At 49.9% G+C, this 22,209-nt stretch overlaps 2 protein-coding genes across 3 annotated transcripts in view; one reads left to right on the top strand and one right to left on the bottom strand.

Moving 5' to 3' along the window:
- The window catches only part of DNTT (DNA nucleotidylexotransferase), a 28,506-nt gene extending 23,744 nt beyond the window's left edge, over positions 1-4,762 (top strand). Inside the window, exons 9-11 of one of the 2 annotated variants that reach the window (XM_037138843.2) lie at positions 59-304; positions 2,406-2,489; positions 4,358-4,762. In XM_037138843.2, coding sequence (XP_036994738.2) covers positions 59-304; positions 2,406-2,489; positions 4,358-4,444 — 417 coding nt within the window. In that variant the 3' untranslated portion in view covers positions 4,445-4,762. The remainder of the gene's footprint in view (positions 1-58; positions 305-2,405; positions 2,490-4,357) is intronic. The other variant, XM_037138844.2, reaches the window with a different exon arrangement.
- Positions 4,763-8,537: 3,775 nt separating this feature from the next.
- OPALIN (oligodendrocytic myelin paranodal and inner loop protein) lies at positions 8,538-19,053 on the bottom strand. The gene is made up of 6 exons (XM_037138845.2): positions 18,968-19,053; positions 16,390-16,425; positions 13,274-13,309; positions 11,957-12,079; positions 10,502-10,558; positions 8,538-8,971 (listed from the first exon to the last, which is right to left on the bottom strand). Exons 1-6 carry the CDS (start codon positions 18,968-18,970, stop codon positions 8,795-8,797), a joined length of 432 nt encoding a protein of 143 aa, XP_036994740.2. The 5' UTR covers positions 18,971-19,053; the 3' UTR covers positions 8,538-8,794.
- Positions 19,054-22,209: the final 3,156 nt, after the last annotated feature.

The raw sequence follows: 22,209 nt of genomic DNA on the forward strand, positions 1-22,209 counted from the left end.
GTAAAATCTTGGACCCTGTGCACTGGGGACTCTTCCTGATGTTTTTGTTTGTTTTCAGGGATTACTTTTATACTGTGACCTTATGGATTCGACGTTTGAAAAGTTGAAGTTACCTAGCAGGAAGGTGGATGCTTTAGATCATTTCCAAAAATGCTTTCTGATTTTAAAACTGCACCATCAGAGAGTAGACGGTGGCGAGTTCAGCCAGCAGGAAGGGAAGACCTGGAAGGCCATCCGAGTGGACCTGGTCATGTGCCCCTACGAGCGCCGAGCCTTCGCTCTGCTGGGCTGGACCGGCTCCCGGGTAAGCTCTACCTGGATCCGAGGGACGGCGGCCCAGGGGACTGACGATGGCAGCGGGGGCCCTGTGACAGGAGGGGGCAGTGCCTAGAAACCTCTAAATCGGGCATTCCACCAGCCCACAGTCAAGAGAGAGAGATTAATTTAGAACGGTTGTTCTCAAAGTGTGGTTCCCTTGCCCAGCAGCATCAGCCTCACCTGGGAACAGGTTAGACGTGTAATTTCTCCACCCAACCCAGACCTACTGAATCAGAAACTCTGCGGGTAAAGCCCCGCACTACATGCTTGAAAAAGTCCTCCAAGTGATTCTGATGCAGCAGAAGTGTGAGAACCACTGAAGGAGACAAAGCAGCATGGTGGTTAGGAGCACAGGTGTGGCCGTCCTGGTCGCAAGTCCCTGCATTGCCTCTTAGCAGCTCAGTGATCTAGGACAAGTTCCCTATGGCCTTGAAGTCTTAGTTTTCCCCTCAGAAAGTGAGGGCGATGACCTGCCTGGTTCCCAGGGGTTTGGTGAGATGAAGCTGGCGGAGCCCTCAGCACAGGCTGGCCAAGCAGCAGCTCCCAGCTCCGGTCATTATGCCGTCACAGACATGGCACCCACGAGCTGGGTCTCGTTAGCAAGTGCTCCACCCTCTGAACAAAGTGCCCCCCACGCTGTTTCACCAGGGCCCCAAAGCAGCTGGCCCTCAGAGAAATGAGCCCTTGGTGGTTTTTCTATGGGATATGAATGACAGGACCCAAGTGAATCGTCCTCGACCTTGAGTTCACTGTCAGGTGTCTTCACTTTGGGGCCAGAATTATCCCAAGCCCCCAGAACACACCTGGCTCATAATAAATGCTCAGCGAGTGTTCGTTGAGTAAATACTATGGCTCTCCAAAGGAAAGCCATCATTATAATTGCTAACGGTCTATAGGAAAGTGCTCCTGACATGCTAAAGCACAGGAGTCCAGGGATATAGCTCTTGCCACATGGCCTGGAAAGCCAAGGGCAGCCTCTCACCACCCCCATTATCCACTCCCTCTCCAGACTCCCCCTCACACAGTGAGCAGCCAGTATTCTGAGTTGGGGAGGACACCCAGTGCTAAGCAATACCCCACCACTTTCACAGACCAGCAACTACGGCACCGGGGATCTGCTTCACCCCAGTTTTTCCACACTGCGGGCTTCCCCTCTGCTTTCCCCTCTGTTTGGAAAGTCTGCCTTCTCACACACCCAGGCGGTGGTCTAGAAAAGCAGTTCTAGCTTCAGCCAGCTTTCCTATAATACAAAAAAAAAAAAAAGGTTCCCCGCCACTAGGGGGCGCAAATATCCCGTGCTTTCACCCAATTGTCCCATGGGAAACGCAGTATTTCTAGATTTATGCTTCTGAGGAAAATTAACCTCAATGAGAATTTCATTGGTTGTCCTCCTGTTCCAAGGCTTTCCTGTCCTCTAGCTTAGGATTCAGGTTTTGCTTCCTGAAGCTTCAGAGTCCACCCCTGGTCTTAAGAGATGCTACTTGGGTACAGGTAGCTCAGGTCATCAGCTTTACAGCATCTCATGTGAGAGGACATCAGAGCCAGAAGTGGCCTTACTCATCCACTTCTTCCGTGGTTCTGTTTGGCCAGCCAGGATTCAGGGAGGCTTGGTGATTTGTCAGAGATGTACAGTCAGACAGGGACAAAACTCAGGTTGGAATCTGGGTCTCCTGCCTTCTTATCCTCTTTAGAAATAGTGATATTCCAAATTACAAACAAACAAACACCCCAGCAATTGTTTAACTAGCATTTACTCTGGGCTAGCTATTTTTCTGGCACAATCCTCACGGTGTCCTTTTATTCATTCAACAAACATTTGCCCTACATCTTCTCTGTGCCGGGGGTGTCTGAAGAGGAACATAGTTACAAGCAGAACAAGCTGGGTTCCTGTTTTCACAGAGCTCACACTCTAGTGCAAGTGTGTGAGAAAAATACTTTGAGAATGTTTAGCAAAGTTTAATTTTATGTTGTGGAATGTTTCGTGTAGAGATAGCCATTTCAGTTTAGGGAGTTAGATGTCCCTAAACATGTAATACTGAAGGCACTATAGACTCGATGGTGACCTATTTTATTGATCTCTTCTCCAGCAGTTTGAGAGAGACCTCCGGCGCTATGCCACACACGAGCGGAAGATGATTCTCGACAACCACGCTTTGTATGACAAGACCAAGGTAGGGATGTCCCCCTGACCTGGGCTCCTCTGATCCGCACCCCCAAGGCTGGCTCCCGGAGCACTTTTCCTGAGATGATGTCAGCGTCCAGTTTCTGTCTCCTTTGCCTGGAGTGTCCTGTGCCCATAGATCACAGCCCAGGGAAGGTCCTGATGGGGGCGCAGCCCCCCCACCCAGCCCAGAATGCATTGAGCTCAGGGGCATTGGGCTCAAAGATGATGAGCTCGCAGGGTCCCCAGAACCAGCCCAGCAGTGAACATTAACTGAGCTTAGTGTATCCTTGGTGTTTGCAATGCGTAACTCCTAAGAAAACCACGGATTCCCCCGGGTCGGGTCACAAGCCCCGCTCAAGTACTCCTCAGATGCAGCAGGCAGTAGCACTGGGAGTGACCACTTTGGTCAGTAATGAGAGTCACTGCAAGGAGGGGAGCCACAGAGCTGGTCTGAGGTGGCGCCGAGCCGTCAGCGAGGCTCACTCACCAGCCGTGTGACTCGTTTGGCCTGCTAAGCCTTGAAGTGCTCACAGTTCAAATTCATGCCTCAGAAAAACAACAAATTACTGTATCAGTCATGAAGAGTTAAGCATTCAACTGTTAAATCCACAAGTGCCCTGTCTAGTCTTCTTTCAGTGACCAAGGATACTAAACTAAGCTCTGAGAGGAAAGGAGACATGAAATAACTAAAAGTAATAGTCTTTGCCCTCTGGGAACCAATAGTCTAAATAAGGTGTATTTAGATAGAGCTGTCTCAGTGACAAGTGTCAGAAACCCAGTGGAAAATGGCACAGGCACAAAAGAGTAATTTGGTTTATATACTGCAGCATCTGGGTAATATTGACTTCAGGTGCGGCTGCAGCCAGGCACGCAGGCAGGTTTCCCTCCAGGTTGGTTTCACCCTTACGCAGGGTTTTCCCAGCAGTCCCATCTGTTCTGCTCCCCCAACAAAGAGGAGCCTCTTTCTGTGTAGTTCCAGCAAGAGCCCAGTTGATGCTCACTAGCCAAACCTGGGCCATGTGCCCATGCTGAACCCGTTACTGTGGCTCCGATTGGCCAGGCTTGGGCCGTGTGCCCCTTTGTAGAGACAAGATCAGCCCGCCCTGACCCTCAGGGACTGAGAGTGGGGGTGTCAGGGTTCCCAAAGAAAAACCAAGGTGCTCTTGTCAGAAGAGAGGGCCGTGGATGGTGGCGGGATGTGGAATGTGTGTGTGGGGACAGAGTCACGTAACCCGATTTAGGAAAACTTACACATTGACGTTCAACATTATCTAGTTGTACCCAGCACTGAGGGGTGGAGGAGCGTTGGTGTTCGGTCTTAAAGAGATCATGGGGTGGGAGCCTGGTGCGGGTGAAGGCAGGTGTGGGAGGTCAGGAAGAGAACCCAGCACGTACGAGTACCCAGATCTTGCCACTCGTCATTAGCTGTAGCAGCAGCAATTAATTTGGGTGGCACATTAGAATTAACTGGAGCTTTCCAACAGATTCATGACGAGAACTCTCCTGAGAGTCTGACTTCATTAGACCGGGGTGTAGCTCAAGCTCCAGTATATTTTTTAAAAACTTCTTCACGTGTTTCTAATGAGCAACTGTGGTTAAGAACTACAGATCTGTAGGAAAGATACCAAGTGCTTTAGCTGAATATGGGCAGCTGTCATCATTTTACTTTAATTTATTAAGTGTCATATTTTGGGGTGGGAAAACATAAAAATTGCAGAAGTCAGTTAAATTACTTTTAATTTTCAGAAGTAGGGAGTTATGTTGTGGCAATAATCATTTTGACAAGACAGTTTTACAAGTAAAATGTGCACTGTGTTAGCCTCGAGATGCTTAACAGAACTATCTGAACACACATGTTCCTTGTTATAATTTCAGAGGGTATTTCTCGAAGCAGAGAGTGAAGAAGACATTTTTGCGCATCTGGGATTGGATTACATTGACCCGTGGGAAAGAAATGCCTAGAAAAATCTGTCAACATTTAAAACCTTTTTCAGGGTGAATAAATATGCTTCATATTGCAGTGGAAGATGCTCGAAGAGACTTGGGGAGTCTGTAAGTCTTCCTGAAATGGACGATGCTTCTAGAAATAGTTCTGGAAACCTGATAAGGAACCCCTGGTAATGGGTGATGCTCTCGTAGGCCATTTGTACACCGCTGCTTGGAATCCACAATGCATTTTACCATAGAAACAGTGTTGTAATTGGTGGAAGCTCATCAAAGCCCGCTGTGACCAGTGTAGCTGAAATCCTGGACACTTCCAATAAAGATAGGATGACACGAGGTGGTGGAGTCTTCTTTGTTCACTCAAATACCAAATACTTTTAAACACAAATACAGAATGAAAGAATAAAGAGTTTGACATTTATCTCAAGGGAGAAGCAGGCTTCATCAGATCAGACATTCCCAGGCAGAAGCCATGGAACCAGGGGGTCAGGGTTTGTTGCCTTAAATCCAGATCTTTCCTTCGTCAGCTCAGCCTCTCTCCGAGGGGTCTGGAAAGACAATGCCAGTGACAAAGGGCTGGTCAGCACAATGGTAAGCGGGCTGCGACCTGGAGGGGGAGATGGGCATTACAGGCTTAGAAACAAGAGAAAGCCCTGTGGGCAGAGAGGCCAGGAAGCCTTCACAGAGGAGGTAGTCTCGGTAGGTTTGAGATAATGGGAGGATTTGGACCCACACTGTTTTTTCTCTAGAATGAAATTTTATCCGTTAGGGTGGTGACTAGTTAGGGGAACGCCGAAGTCCTGAGTGCCACCTACTTTGAGGCAGAGCGCCCTCTGGTGGCGAACAGAAGAACCTGTGGACGCTGGTACAATAAGATCATGGCAGATCAAGAAAGAAGCCCAAGAATATTGAGCAGGGCCATGGAGACCTTGTAGTCCATCCTCCTGGTTCTACAGATGACAAACCAAGATCTAAGGAGAGGCACTGGCCTGCCCAACATCGCACAGTTAATGCCAGAGCTTTTGTTGATTCAGCAGAGGATATGCATGCATGTCTGTGTGACCTTGGACAACTTACCTAACCTCTCTGAGCCTCCATTTCCTCTTTTGTAAAATCAAGATGACAATAGTTTCTTGACTTACACCTGCTGGAGGATTAAATGAGGAAATGCTGTAAAGGGTTTGCTTTGGGATTCTTTGGATTGGGAAAGATCAAGGAATAAGTTAATAATGACCCTGGGAGAAGTACAGTGTCAATACTTTACTTCTAGGCTTCCTGGCTGCCGGCTCCCAGACCCGAGGCTGCCTGCACCTGGCCAGCACCAGCTGCACTGGCTGAAACTCTCTGGGCACCACGCAAGGGCAACAGAAGACAAAGGCCCAGTCCCATAGCTCTGGAGTTTCTTGGAAGCCAAGGGCTACTTTATGAGGACTGTAGGTACTTCCTGATCTCTTTCTCCCAGGGACAGATGGGAGCCACAGTGGGAGCCATTTTTTATGTCTTAAATGGGCTTGAAAATTTTTTGTTTTATTATTGACACTGTTACAGATGTCCTCCGTATTCTCCCTTTTTCTGTCCTCCACCAAGCCCTCCCCCCACCCCCGGCCTTCGCCACATTGTTGTCTGTGTCCACAGGCTATGCACACATGCATATTTGTTCTTTGTTTAATCTCTTCCAGCCCCCACCTCCCCTCTGAGATCTGTCAGTCTGTTCCATGTATCCATGCCTCTGGGTTTTTTCGTCAGTGTATTTTGTTCATTAAAGTCCATATATGAGTCCATATATGCTCTCGCCACCAGAGGGCACGAGAGAGCATATGATACTTTCATTTTTTATCAATCAATTCACATCACCGTAGGCATTTCAAACTCTCCCCTTCGGCCTGTATATCCACTCCAAAATAGCACAGAAACACTCCCCAGGTATTGATTAAACTCATTATTCTTCACCCTTCATTTCCTGCAAACTTAAATCATCCTCACAGTAATTTGCCTTACAATCTTTAGAAGCAATAAAATCTCCTTTGCAGAGCCTTATTTTCCCTGCCTGTAAAGAGGGAGTAGTAACACATACACCCGAGAGAGCCTGTTTTATGTCTTTGAGCCTCGAGAGAAAACACCTCGGTGAAAGCTTTCCTGGCAGTGTTTTCTTGGGTGGATAGGAGGTTCCACATTCATTCGAGTGGAGAGAGATCTCCAGGAAGCCCAGGGGCCTTCAGCTTTGTTATGATGCCCCCCATGTCGTCATAGGACCCGGCAGACCATGTGACATACGAGGGCAGCCACGAGCATCCGTTACACTGAGTCCTGGGCTAATTGATGAAGCTCCCTTGTGTGGTGGGAGTGCAAGGACTGTCTGAATGGTCAGTGCTTCAGAAGTTATTCACAGATGGTTTTCCATCTGTAATTGACACTGTAGTGTTACATGATCGATGTCAGATGGAAAGCTACATGAAACTATTATTTATTGGCAGAATGCAAGAGAAATAAACCTCTCTCCACCTGCAAAGCCTCTTGGGACGCAGATCTCAGAGGATACAGAAATCTGAGCAGGGGGGTGGAAGAGGAGGACTTACTTTGTGGGCTTTGGAAAAATAAAGGCAGGATGTTGGAGTTGGGGAGATGTAACCTTACAAGCCAATCTCCAAACCAGATGATATGTAAAAAAAAATGAGACCAAAACGCATTGGCAACCGGCCCCAGGTCGTCCATGAGCTAGCGGTGGGTTGGGGATCCAGTGCTTCTGAACATCTCAGCGCTTCCTCACAACCCAGTGGCCCTCTGTGAGGGACTCAGCACCCACTGTCAGCCCAGCAGAGAGACGCCAGCCCCAGGAACACCCTGGAGTGACCTTAATTTCAACCCCAGGGTCAATGTCATGCACTTTAATGCGGGCAAAGAAAAACCACAGGTAGGTTACAGGTCCATAAGAACAACTGTTTTACTTCTCACTTTATTCCAAAATTAAGTTCTGTGCATTGTGGCAGGGGGAAAAAATGACAAATAATGAACCTTGCTAGTTTGATAGAAACAATTTGAAATAAAGATCTTAAGTAATGGAGCATAAGTAGAATTAAAATAAAGGATCCAAAATGTAAGTCACACCTCATTTTATAGACAAAATGACCAAATCTGCTTGTCAAGGTGACTGGACCCAGGGGACTTGGAGTAAACCTGAATTTCCCAAGGGGCTTTGCGACGTACAGGTGGGCACGTGGCAGTGACTGGGCTTGTAGAACCTGTCCTGGTTACTCGAAGGAGAGGGGTGTGCTTCTGAGCAACCAGGGGCCCTGAGAGGAAGGCGTGTTCCTGCAGTGTATTGAGGTGGTTCGTGGAGCTCGTGGAAGGACTCAGAGGCATCCGGACCCAAGTTCTCCCATCGGGAGACCCAGCCCTCTCTCGAGCAATGGCCCATGGGGGCAGCCAGGATGCCTGGGGGGGGTCTCCTCACAGAAGGATTGATGGTGCTGGCCTGTCCCCAGCCGGCTGTCACTGTCCACAGACCTCCCTCGATGGCAGGCACACTGCTCCTGGGCCCATCCCTTCAGTCCGGAGTTCACGCACTCAGAGTCCTCTGGATCTCTCTTCTTGACAATGAGTTTTTCCCCCACAAAAGTCCATGAACTTGGGCTTTTCTCTCTACTCCCACGGGATGGATATGGCCTCGTTTCTGAGAATAATCTGAAACATCTCTGCTCCCCCCCCCACACTGTTTACCCTGCATGCACACACACAGAGCCCACTGCAGAACCACCTTCCTCGAACGTTGCCTGATGAACACACGAGGGCGTGGTGAGCAGTCCAACCACGTGGGATCTGGGGCCTGGGCGTGTGTGGCCCCAGAGGACTTCTGCCATGAGATATCAGAAATACGGGACTGCTTCCCCTCCTACACCCCGTTTAAACTTTATTTGTATACCACGCGGACCTTAGCCAACCCTCCCACGGAAGCCAGGTCTGATGGCGTTTTCGGAAACAGGATGTGAAAAAAGATGAGAAGACAAGACACTCAGATATCAAGCCCCTTTCCCAAGATCACACACGTGCACACGCGCGCACACACACACACACACACACACACACACACAAATTCCCACTGGGGTCAGGAACGGGACCCGAGGGCTCCTTCCAGATGCACAGGGTCGTCACCTGATGCTCCGCTGCTCGTTAAACCACAGGATCTGAGAGTTGGAATGAACCTCGTCAGACCTGCCCCCTGAAGAGACAAATCACCCGTAAGTTTTCCAGATCTGTCAACGAAATCTGGGTTGTTTAAGCAGCAGCTTAGCCTCTCTGCTCACTCCAAGCACGAGCCCCCGGGTTCCCAGCTCTGTCCCAGCTCCAGTTCTGTGGTTTGGCCGAGCCGCATCATTCCAGGCTCAGCCTGGGGATGAGCCACCACAGTCCCCGCCGTCTCTCCATTTCTGCCGTGGGAAGGTAGGTGTCCCGCACGGGCTCCTCACTCCCTGCTACCGTCCTCACGTATATGTGAGCTGCTTCTGCTCCCATGATATCCTCCTCACATGTGGGTGCTCGCCTAGGATTCTGGAGGACACAAACGGGTTTTAAAAGTCAACACAGCAAAGACTTCTGTGGCCGGCCAAGTAGGGGCAACAAAAACCAGATTGACCCTCCCACCTACCGCAACCAAAATTCAGACAAACCATCTAAAACCGTAGTTTTTAAGACACTGGAGGTCAGGCCAGGAAGGACAGGGATCCTTGAGAGACGGAAAACAAGGGCGGGCCCACAGCTGCTCGAGCCGGCTGCTGCGGGTGGGGCCGGGGGAGGTTTGCAGGTCACTCGTCATTCTTTTGCACAATGTCAGCGTGGTGTCTGTTCTCCTGTCCTTCCACTTTGAACCCACTAGTGTCTTTATATCTAAAGTGAGTTTTAGCAGGCAATATGGAGTTGTATCTGGGCTTTATATACAACTGAAGATCTCTGCCTTTTAATCGGGGTATTTATATCAACCACATGTAATGGGATATTGGCATGATTGGTTTTAAATCTTGCTACTTGTTTTCTGTTCCATCCGTTCATCATTCCTTTTTAAATCGTTTTTCTGCCTTCTCCGATATAGATTTTAGAAGTGCCTTATTTAAGATCCATGAAAATAATTTGTTGGGATTTATATTGAAATTACATTTATTATGTAGACTAATCTTAGGTTGTTTGACATCTTTATGCTACTGAGTTTTCCTACCCAGGAGTATGGTGTATACCAACATTTTCATTATTTAGGTCTTATGTAATATCTTTTACTAAAGTTGTGTTTTTCTCCATAAAAAAAGTTATATGTTTTTCTTAGATTTATTCCTCAGCATTCTATATATTTTTTATTGCCACTGCAAAATGCTATTTTTAAAATTTATGTTTTCTAATTCTTATTCATTTTTAGAAATGCAAATTACTTTTGTATACTGATTTTGCATCCAGTGAACTTATTCAAATCACAAAGAATTCTAACAATTTATCTGTTGTTAACCATATCATCTGAAAATAATGAAAGTTTTGTTTCTTCCTTTTCATTCTCATACTCCCTTCTTCTTTTTCTTATCTGATTGCATTGGCTAGGGCCTAAAGCTCAGTGTCAACTAAGTGGTACCAGTGAGTGTCCTTGGTTTACTTCTGATTTTAAAGAGAATTCATTAATAATTTACCCTTAAGTATGATGTTTGATGTAATTTTTTAACAAAGATATCTCCATTCAATTTAAGAAAGTTCCTATTCTGTTTTTAGTTTGCTAAGAGTTTTCACATGATAAATGACGGTTACATTTTTTTCGAAGTCTTTTTTTCCTATTGAGATGGTCACACAATTTTTCTCTTTTAATTTGTCAGGAAAATAAATCACATTAAATTGATTTTCTAGTATTGAACCAACCCCGAATTCCTGTCCAGCCAATATAAACACCGAGAGCCTCCTTCATGCCTGAGCTTCCCCCGAGCCGTCTCCTCTTCACCTGCGCTCACGCCGCGCGTCTCCTGCAGCGGAAACGGCCCTGACACCCTGGTTTCACCAGGTGTGTGTGCTGTGCTGTGATACCGAGTGATTCCAACCAAGAGTCCTTACCTCTGCTATCTTGGGATTGTCATCAATTTCTGAAATTTCACATGGCCTCTCACTTTCCTAAGTGGGAAAGAAGAAAGGGAGGGAAGAAGGGAGAGAGGAAGGAAGGAAGGAAGGAAGGAAGGAAGGAAGGAAGGAAGGAAGGAAGGAAGGAAGGAAGAACAGATGGAAGAAAGAGTCACAGAATTTGCCCATGACCATGATTAAAATCAGTGGTGCTCACACTTAGGTTTACAATCACATTACAACCACCAGAGAACTTTGAAAACAAAGAAAAATAAGCAAACAGAATAACTGTCTCCTTCCAAAACATAAATAAGACACACCATCGTGAATTACTTCAAAATGACCCAGGGTGGGCAGGGTAGAGAGGCGGGGAGGAGTAGAGATGAAATACAATCACACAAATTGATAGTTAGGTTAATTATCTTATTCTCTCTACTTCAGTATATGCTTAAAATTATTTATAATAAAAAGTTGTGTTTTTAAAGACAAACGCCAGCGGTCTGTTATTCAGTGGTGCTGATTCAATTGGTTTTGGTAACTGGTATTTTCATAACCTCCCAAATGATTTTAAAATTCACAGAAGGTTGAGAAACTACTGCCCAAATAAAAATACACCACCAGCACCCACAATACTTCTTAATGGTAATAATTCATAGCTTGTCAACACATCTTTACAGCCAAGACCTCATTTCTTCCTTGCAAATTTGCCTGCCTCCTAAAATAGGAGGGTAGTTGTTACAACTCCCATTAAGTTGACCTAATCAAGACACAGAAAAGGTCAAGTCCCTTGTCCAGGATCGTGTAAGTGATAACTTGGCAGAAGCAGGGCTGGAACCTGGGTTTTCCACCTCCCCAGGAATGCTCACCACTGTGAGTGCACCAGGAATGTTCAGGAACTGGGGACAGAATCAGACCCCAGAACCCACGTGACAGAGCGCAGTATAACCCTGGGACCTCGCTGGATGTGGCTCTGGGTGGTCTTCCAGCCCTGACGTGGCCGCCAGAGCAACCTGGCCTTTGGAATGGGTGGGGTGGGCAAATTCCTGTGTGACTGAGGTGCATCCTGATGTGGAAAAGGGCACAGGGCAGCAGAGCCAGACCCTCTGGACACCCACATGCCTCAGCACCTGTGTGTTCCTGCCTTTGCCAAGATCATCTCCATCCTCTCTATGAAGCTTGGGTTCTTCTGTTTGTCAACTTGAGAAAAAACATCCACTGTATAGACAGGTGTCTGCCTTGGCAACAAACGTCCCTCCTCACTGCTACTCTCTGCTACCCCAAACACCGCCCTCAAGGCCACATGACAAATCAGCTCTGCTGGAGCATAATGGCCTGAGTATGAGAAATCGGGGTGCAGGAGCATCCACTGTCGTGTCCTCAGGAAACAGACACAAACTCATGGAAATACCTCTTCCTGCACACATGCCCAGACCCCGAGAGGCTGCTAGTCACCTCGGCAGACTCGCTGCTGCTGCTCCTTCTCCGGTGAATCAGCACGAACAGCAGAGCTACCAGCAGGGCCGTGGCCACCAGCGATGGGATGCCGGCGGCAAGTCCCAGGGAGGGCCCGCAGTCCTGACACAGAGAGAAGTAGAGTCAGGTTCTCTGGGAATTGAAGAAAGGGTTGATCAGTGAAAAATAAAACGCTACAACTCAAGGACCCTAAGTGTCGTACAAAATCAAAAGTGTAATGAGATATTGTGAAAAATGTTTGCGGTCTACATGGCAAATGACTCATTTTCATAGGACTCAATTTACATAGTTTAAGCCGATTAGAAAAGGGTGATAATCCAGTAGGAAAATGGGCAACAGAGATGAACAGGACATTCCTAGAAACAGATGTACAGAGTTCTCGTCAACGCTGAAAAGCTGAGATACAACCCAAAGCAACAGTTAGATGTCATTTTTACCTAGCAGTTTGGCAAAAAGTGAAAAGTTTTCTTACATCCCGCACCATTTTAATGGGAATGTTTTAAATTTATTTACACTAAATGCACTAACCACTTAATTTTCAAATTCCCATTTTGTGTTGATCTCAGTGGAAATAGCTGCATAAGTTTTTGGATTTGCAAGTCATCTGGAAACATCAAAGGTGATCTGCAGAATCCATATAAATATGGGATCCTCATATAAGACATAAATACAGGAAAGTATATAAATCAAAAGTATGTAACTTGATGACTTCTCACACGAGGAACCCACCCACGCGCCAGCATTCAGATGAAAACCAGAACATCACCGGCCCCCAGAAGCCCCTCATGCTCCGTTCTAGTCAGCCTGTGTGTAAGGCTATTTTGGAATCTGTCACCATAGATTAGATCTGTCTTTTTCCAGCATCATCTAGATGCACCGAGAAAGCAAGCACAGCAAGTCCTCACTAAACACCCTGGCTGGGTCCTCGTGGTAAAACAGAGTGCAGTGAAACCAGTTTCACCACGGACTGATCAATAAAAGCAAGAGTTAAGTTTCTGCAGCCTCTCTCCAGTGTTACCACAGAACAACGCTGAACAGAACGTCATTCCAGAACCCAAGTGTGTCGCTTCTTCTGCTCAACACATCGTGAAACCCGTCTGTAATCTGCACACTCTCCCTCATTTCTGAGCTGAGTTGGTTGTAAAAATAATAGTTGAGTCAGATTCTGTGCCTGGTAACAGTTCACACATCAGATCTGTCTACTCCTCCAAACAAATGCACAAGGTGGGGAGAGCCCTGTTATCCCTGTTTTATAGGTGACCAAACCATGGTCCGAAATTTAAGCGACATACTTACTGCTTCTTTCCCACCTGTAACGACTGGAGAGGACGTCTGTGTGGGGAAAAGAACATACAGCTTAAGAAAACAAATTTGTGGAACCAATACTATACAGGCCAGTCTGTCAAAGGTGAAGCTATAATGCCTAAAGTTCACCCTTTGCCAAATGTCCTATTGAAAACAATGAATGACCACTGTTGCAGGAAGTAGCATAGGAAGAGCTCCGAGACTGCTGTGCTGCTGCTGTTGCTGGCCAGCAGCTATGTCCTGGTTGCCAGGCAACGCCTTGTAACACTCAGGTAGCAGCTAGGAATGGGCTGCCAGAGGGGGAAATGAAAGCAGGGTCCTCGCCATTGCAATCTAACAAAGAACTTAATACAGGAAGCTGAAAGCAAAGGAGGGCGTGCCTCGCCCATTGACCCAGGTGTCCTGAGCCTGGTCTGATAAGGCTGCCAGGCGTCCCAAACCACGCCCGTGAAGTACGTTAGTGCTGGGGGGCAGCCCTTGAAAGTCTGTGTGTATCATCCCCACCAGCTGGGAAAAGGAAAACTTTGAGCCCTTGTGTTCATCCCAAGGCCTGGAAGGGGAGGGGGTCTACAGTGCCCAGAGAAAAAGCACAGCACATGGGACGACTTCAATGAACTGCCTGCCTCCTGTCACGTATGCAAAATGAGCAAATAGAGCCCGGAGCAGGATAAGGATTCGGGCTTCATCTGTGAAGTAGGACTGTTAGTGCCCCCTCTAGAGTTGTCATGGGCACCGAGGTTTTGTCACTCCTTTAAACTGGGCAAAACTCTGGTCACGCCTGTCAATGAATGTTCTCATCGACCTCGTGAATACTTTGGAGTCCCTGGGGTTGGGGCTTTGACAATTTTTGTTGCTATTTCACAAAAAATGAACTAGACCTCAGAGAAGTTATGGGATTTTGTTCAAGGCTCCACAGACAACTACAAGTCTACCCTGAACTTGGGTGTTTGAATTCCATGCCTAGGTCTCTTACCCAGGGAGTTCCCAGCAAAAGAGAAACATGATAAAGGAGGCATTGACATTTGGTACTTATGTGGCTACAGTTTTACCTAAACACAGTCACCCCACCCGCCACCATATTACCTTAGTGCTGCACTGGCCCAAAGTGTTCCATTTCTCCAGGTTGTGATAACAGTCTAACTTCAGGTAAGGTGTTCTTATATAAATTCTCTTCAGCTGGATTTGATTCCCGCAAAAGGAGTTGACTCTAAGCATTCATGGGGGTACTCCATGGAACCCCAAAACAACAGAAATCTGGCTTCTTCAGGGATTGAGAGACTGGGAATTTGTCAGGACCAGAGCCATCTCTCCTGGGTCGCTTCACCTCTCCAGGGCACATGGCCTTTCCCCTGCGCTCCTCCATCTGCCTACTTCCTTCTTCTCTCTGCCGATGAGCTTTCCTGGCCTCATGAGCACCTGCCAATCATACCAGCTGATGCTCGTGGAGGGCTCACTATATGTCAGGCTGTTCATGGACGGTTCCTGTGACTGCTCATTTGTCCTTCACAACAGCCAGGGAAACAGGACTACCGTGACCCCCGTTTTAGAGATGAGAAGAGTGAGACACAGAGAAATGAAGTAACCTGTGTGAAGTCACACAGCCCTGAGAGGCAAATGCTGAGTGGTCTGGCCCAGGTCCAAGCTCTCAACTGCTGTTGCAAAACCCCAATTCACTTTTTGTACTTGACAGTTCAGGGGCCAGCTTGCCGGGGCGGCCTTGTTCCCTGCTCCCTGCTCCCCACAGAGGCTCTGATGCGCCAGGTGTCTACCTCTGTCCCCTTCCCAGGCACTGTACCAAAAAGGAAGGTCACTTGGTGGAGACATAACTGCCAGGCAGCGTGACCACCTGTCCTGGTTTTCCAGAGAGGTTGCCTGGGTCGTAGCACATTCGGTGTTAAGGCCAGGGACCCAGGCAAGTTGTCTTCAAGGGTGGGCCTAGCCAGGATAAGACAGAACCCGGGGTCTCTACAGAACTGCTGAGTTTAAGCAGTAAAGGGGGAAAGTTCCAGCAGTAACCATATTAAAAGGTTTTGACAGTTGAGAGGGAGTGGGGAATTTGTCTGCAAACAACAGGCAGAGGCTGTTGAAGCAGGGAACTGGGCGAGTCAAGGGGGTTCAGAAGCAGGATCCCACCAGGAGAGTGTGGCGGGTGCCAGGGGAGGGGGGGAAACAGACTCCCAGGCAGCCAGCAGGGGGCAGCAGGAGGCTGGCAGTGAGTGACAAGGCTATCCTTCCTGCTGCTCTCCAGAACAGTGCCCTCACGTTCCTGGAGACTGAGCCCCGGCTCAGGTGCCCTCTTACCGGGTAGATTCAGTTTATTCTCTTCAAATAACCATGTGACTTGGTGCATCAGAAACACTTGGTGCAGCCCAATCCACTACAAACCAGGCCAGGAAAATGCCTCGCGGAATCACAGCAGCACTGCTGCTCAGAACACAGCCCCGGCTGCGTCATCCCCACTCGAGGAGAGAGTGGAGACGGACGGTCATGTCTGGGTGCGAACTGTGCGCCACCACCCACCGAAGTTGCCACTTCCACTTGCAGCTGAATGTCATGATCAAGAGCCATAAAGTGTTCAAACTCGTTGACCCCCACAATTCCCCTTCTGGACTATGTACAAAAGAAATCATCTTAAGCACAGACGGGGATTCATCTACACCTGTATTTACCACAAAACTACTCCTAATCATGATTATGCAACTCAGAACATAGCTTTCTTGAAGAAATATCATGCGGCCATCCTCAGCTGTGGTTGTAAAGGCTGATGGAAAACACTTACATAAAGTTGTGTGTACGGTAAGAACACAGTGTTACGAAGACAATGAAAGTCAGCATTGCCCTGGAGTCGACCAGGACCAGAAGGAATGGCATTTTCTGCTCACGGGAACATAGGCGAAGTTTCCTTCTTTTTTGCTATTTGCCTTTTCGAACTGTGTGTTTACACTTTCAGCACTGAAAAAACTTCCCGCGGCAGCCCACAGCTCCTCCTAAGTGCCTCTGGAGAGTGGGCCTCACCGCTGTTCGTGGAGTTCCTGTGGCAGTGTTCTGGGGGCCTCGGGTCGTTCTGCACCCGTGTTTGGGGAACGAGCAGGGGCTGCCGTACTTACCACGTTGGCTGGCAACGTGAAGTTCAGTGAAAAACTCTGCAAAGGAGAACAAAACTCTAAAGGTCCTGGGAATGGTCAGCCAGGCCTCCGCCCCTCCGCCCAACGTCACTGACCCCACGGGTTCTAAGAGCACTCACCGATCCCTTAGTCTCAGTCTGCCCACGTCCGCTCCCAATCGTGGCCCAGAGAGGGCACGCGAGCAGACGAGCCTGAGGTCACGGCGTCTGCCCTCAGCATCAGGGCAGCCTTGCATCCTCTCCCCTCCCCGGTCCTCCACCAGGGCCGGACTACGGGGCCAGGCAGCAGGGCTATTGCCTGAGGGACCCCAATCCACCGGGCAATAGAACCATTACTAGACATTCCGCAAAGTGCTGAACATAGTTTCTTTCCCCCCTGGAATTCTTCCAAGGGAGGGAACTGTGTGAATTCAGAAATACTTGGTACTTGCCGCTTGGGTTAGGAAGTACGCTCCCCCTGCCCCCCGCCCAGGGACCTGCTCCAACGAGAACACCTGCTCCTTGCATCCCCTGCCCAGGTGAGAGAACCTGAGAAAGACAAGGCTGCCATTTTTGCTGAGTCCAAAGCGTAGCTTCTGGGCTGGAGCCAGGCTGGAGCCGGGCTGGTCAGGACGACCGAGAGAAGCTCACCCTTCCCCACCCTCCCCACTCAGCACCCAGTCTCACCTCTCCCCCACATATGGAGTCAGTATTTAAAGTCCGTGGGCTCAACAGGCACCAAATTGTTAGCCTGCCCGGAGCCCACTGCCTGGGTCAGGCCCTGCCAAGGGCCTCCGCCGGCCCCTTCCCCCTCCCGTCTTCGTCTTCGTTCACTGTAGTTTGGGCTCGTCAGTGCCGCCCTTTCCAGGCTACTCCTTCCTGAAACCAGATAGACACTGTTCTAGGACATGAGAGCAAGAGGGACATCTGGGCCACCACAGTTCAGGGTCCTCTTGCTCAAGGGACCAAACCATCACAGTTGCTTGCTAACACTAACCAAGCCAACAGACACTGCAAGGTCACCGCTCTGGACACAGCTGCCCAGAGCCTCATCCCGCCCGTGAGTGCTGGGCACTGAGGTCAGCAGGCCCAACACAAAGCCTCCTTTGGGGCCCAGCAGGCGGGAGGGGCAGCAACACGCAGGCCACTGCGCGTGCTGTTTATCAATACTTGGATGACGAAGGTTTTGGCCAGTTTCACAGAGACATTCGTGTTTTGCAGAAACACACTCTGGTGCTCTCATGGAGAGAAAAACATCGCATAAATGTGGGTGGAGAAGAGTGTGACGCAGTATTCTTCAGGGGCAGCTGGGTGGGGTGAGGCAACTCTGGGTCTGGAGGCACCTCGTCCGGATCCGAGTCCAGACTGAGCCACGGCAGGGCTGTGTGGCTTTGGAAAAGTGACTCACACTCTCTGGTCTCTATTTCCTCACAGCGGTTCTGCCCTCCCAGGTTCTGGTTTTCCATATTCAAAGCTGGGGTATGATTAGCGTGCCCCGTCCCACCTCACAGGATAAGTCCAAAGGACGTAACACCTGGGCAGCTCCATCCGCACCGTAAAGCACTCTAGGCCTATGTGGGGCCATAGTCTTCCTGAACAGGCCAGCACGGAGCCGGGCACGAGGAAGTCGCGAGGGAGCTCTTTCTCAGATGGAAGCACATACCTGGATCGGCCTTACTCAAAGTACTGGAATTCGGAACAACACACTTACTGCTCAAATGCACTCACTGTTCCTCCGAGCACAACAAAACACATGCGGGATGGGCCCGAAGGTACGTTAGGGTCTCTCGTTAGAAGAGGGTAGCCCTGGACAGAAGGTCGCTGTTGTGAGGGGGAGGAGGGGTCATCGCGCACTGTCACGGAGGGCGTGCTGCGCCTCGGACACCAGCGCAGGGAGGGCGAGCTCTGCTCCCCACATCGTGTGTGTGTGTGTGTGTGTGTGTGTGTGTGTGTGTGTGTGTGGGGACGGAGACCAGGCAGGTTTCTGCGGGTCACCAGCTGCCAAGTGGCAGAGGGTGGGTCAGACTGCGCATCCTCCAAACTCCAAAGCCTGAGCCCCACCCCTTTTAATCATCTCTTGTAAAGACTCTCAGAGGCCCCTTCCGTCTTCCCGCTTCACTTAGCAAACTTCATCTGAGTGAGTCGCAACCAAATACGTTTGCAAGTCAGTAAAAAGAGGTGGGAAGTTTCTTTCGCCGTGGACGAATCTCCACGTTGCTGATCAGGGGGCAGAAGGCGGACTGAGCACTAGGGAGGAAGGCGAGGATGGGCCCGTTGCTGCACCTGGGAAGTGAATTCAGCCGAAACAGCTGCTCCGTACCCTCACTGTATGTGGGGTGTTACAGACAAGACCATAATGTTAAAATCAAAGATGAGATCAGCAAATAGTTGGCGAGAATTTTACAAAAAATGATTAGTATCTTGTACAGAGGAAAAGAATTGAAAACCAATCCCCCTGACTTTATCATACCGAGGAAAATGTCATATGAGAATTAGAGATGTCAGCTTTAAAAGCCTGGGAGTTGCTTTTATAGGGAGAGGATGAAGCTTAGGCCGGGCCAGAGACGCTGGCTACCACTTACCATCCCGACGGCCTCCTGAGACCCTCCTCCAAACGCTGTCCTCAGCAAACTCCTTTCTCTCTGGAGTCGCTGGCTTGTGCCTCGCATTTGTAGGGACATCCAGCTGGGCAAGCAAGGGGGACAGGGCAAGAGGTGGCTCTGAGAGAGCCCTGGCCAAGCCATTTATGGTCAGGGGAGTAGCCAAGTCCTCGGCCCGTCCCTCGGGGAAGACGGTCTCCTGCTCCACCGCCACTGTGTGTGGCCAGGGTTACCCACCCTCTTTGCCTTTACTTCCTGTCCTTCTCACTTGTCAGGTCCCTTTCTCGATGACACCTCCAACTCAGAAAAAAACCCAGAGCTGGATGGAAGGCTCAGAGGCTCCTGCAGCTGGGAGGTGTCTAGGAACAATGGGTGACTGAGGCCGAGGCGGCCCGGAGGCCGGCGGCGGCATCCCAGCCGTGATGGAGTTGGCACAGCCCCAGCATCCCTGCAGAGGATGCCCGGGACAGGGGTGGGACCTGCTCTGTGCTTGCGGCAAGACTATAGCTGCCGCAGGGGACACACTCCCTGGCCAGTGAGCTGCCTGTTGGTGAGTCTGGCCTCACCCCTTTCTGCTCTCACACTCTGATGGGGACCCTGCTAGAGTGGGAGGAGGCTTTTGACTTGGGTGGCTTTTTATTTCTTATGAGTTCTCTGCTAGGAGTTTGGTTCTTTAAAACCGTGAAGGAGTCAGGGTCATGTGCCAACAAAACAACGGGGTTAGGACCAATCAATTCGATTATTTAAATGAGTGTATTTCCTCATCTAGTTAACATATCTTTTTGATACCTTCTATGATTCTGGGCACTGCTCTCAGAAATAAATGATGACCAAGACAAGTGAGGCCCCAACTCATAGGGACTGTAGGACCCAGTGAGGACAGACAGACAGCGGTCACTGTGGAGGAGCAAACAGGCTGGTAGGGAAGAAGGAGCAGTGACCCGGAAGCAGTTGCTTTTGACGTCCAGAGAGATGACACTGAAGCTGCATGTGAAAGATGAGAAGAGAGTCCTGGGCAAAGGGAACAGCAAAGGCAAAACCCTGGGGAAGGAGTTAAAGACAGATCGACGTAGGGACCTGAGGTGTGAGCGCACTAGGGCAGGTAAGGTTCCTACTGTGGAGCAGTGGGGAGCCTTTCAGGGGTTTTACATGGGAAGGGAGCCTGATCTAAGTGATGCTGACAAAGATCAGCGGGCCTCTCTGTGGGGCCTGGATCACAGGGGACAAGAGTGTGAACCCGACACCAGTTCGCAGAGTCCAAGTGAGCGGCAACGGCAGCTGCCCTGGGTTGGGGCAGTGGGAATGGGCAGCAGTCAGTGGGTTTGGGGCTTATTGTGGAAGCAGAGGCAATGAGATTATGATGGGAAAAAATGTGGGGCAGGGGACGGGAGAGAAGGTGAGGGCGAGAGTGGAGAGAAGCCCACCCCTGGTTTGGGGGCTGGACTGCAGGGGGAGGCCCGTTTGCTTAGTCTGGCCAAACTGGAGAAGCAGATGTGGGGTGTGGGATGCAGACAGCGGGGAACTGACCCGAATGAGACCAACGTGGTCTCTGCCTGGGGGGGTTCCAGTTCCCAAGGTGATGTCTACATTGAACCTATCAGCACCCAGGCACCATGGAGACACAGTCCGGGCAAGTCTGTATTGAGAGCCTTGGCCTCCCTTCCGGAAGCGGCGTGGTCGGAGGCAAGGGAGTCACTCCTTCCAGCCTCCCTCCCAACCTGTAAAATGGGGACGGTTCTGTTGACAGTGACTGGACTACCTAAATGAGCACATCTGGAACAAATTACGTTTCTGACTTTGCTCAGTGGGCCTAGAACCACACCTGGACCAGACAGCTGGACCCAGGAACTTCAGCTCGCAGTCCCAGGGCCCTGTGGTCGGGCTGTCTGTGGTGGGCAAGGCCGGCGAGGTCCCTTTCTGACTTTTTGTCGGCCAGGCACCCACTGATCACCGACTCTCACTCCAGTGAACATGTCAGTCCTTCCGAAGAATGCCGTGACCGCTAGTGGGCGGTGCCCTGGACTAGGTGTCTGGGAAGGTCATGGGCCCCTGACCACGAGCATGACAACAGGCTCTGACTGGGAAAAGGGGGCTTAACTGGTTGGGTGTAGTGGAGCTCGGCCGGGAACCGGGCTCTGGGAGGACAGCGCCAGGCTGCTCCTGAGGCTTGTGCAGCAGGGCCGCCTCCCAGGCCGTCCGCTCCAGATATCCTCCCGCAGGAATGAGCTCCAAAATATTTCAGCCCCTCTCCCCTCGATCAAGACTCCAGTTCCAGGAAGAGGGTCTTCCGGTCTGGCTCGGGTCTTGCGTCCAAAGAGGACCTGCCACCTGGCTGCAGTCTGCCCGGTGCAGGACCCTCGGATGTGAGAAGCAGTGGTTCTGCAAAAGGACCTTGGCACCATCCCCCAAAGAAGGGTGGAGTGGGTGGGCTGTCCCCCTCCGGAAGTATTAGGCTGAGGATTATTTCCTGGGATATTGCAGAAGGAATGCCCTTAGCAGGTGGGAGCATAGGGCCACCGACTCTGAGATTCTCTGATCATCGCTATTATGCCACCATTAACATTTGTACAAGCCCAGGCACACTGATGGCTTGCTTGCTTAAAGCAAGAATGGTCAGTTTAAACTGGTCATTTTAAAAAGTTGGTCCACTCTGCCCTGGCCGGTGTGGCTCTGTTGGTTGGAGCCTCATCTCATAGACTGAGAAGTTGCAGGTTTGATTCCCGGTCTGGGCACATACTCAGGTTGCGGGTTTGATCCCTGGTTGGGATCAATGAACAAGAGGCAACAAATTGATGGCTTTCTCTCTCTCAGCAATGAAAAAGTGTCCTCAGGTGAGGATTAAATAAATAAAAATTTAAAAATTAAAAGCCGGTTCCTAAGTGATAGGTGGCATTATTCTAACTGCTGAAATCTTTATCTAAAATGGCAGTGAGGAGGTAGCGATGACATGAAATGTTTGGCAGCAGCACTCGGGTCATTACCCTGCCTGTGACCGTCACAGTGAGAGCCATGGCGGTGGGTGGGGGGGAACCCACCAGGTGTCTCTAGCTCACATCGCTCCTCGCCTGAAGTCAGGAGCAGCCTGGTGACCTGCTCTGGCCAGTGACACGTGGGTAGAAGCGAGACGCCACGCACAGTCATTGCGAACGCCGGCATGAGGTCCTCCATGCCGCCTTTCCACCTGACACAGGGGCCAGCAAGGTGCCATCAGCCAGGCCCAGACC

The sequence above is a fragment of the Artibeus jamaicensis genome, unplaced genomic scaffold (assembly GCF_021234435.1).
Source record: "Artibeus jamaicensis isolate MK-2021 breed Jamaican fruit bat unplaced genomic scaffold, CSHL_Jam_final contig_252, whole genome shotgun sequence".
NCBI classification, from domain to species: Eukaryota; Metazoa; Chordata; class Mammalia; order Chiroptera; family Phyllostomidae; genus Artibeus; species Artibeus jamaicensis.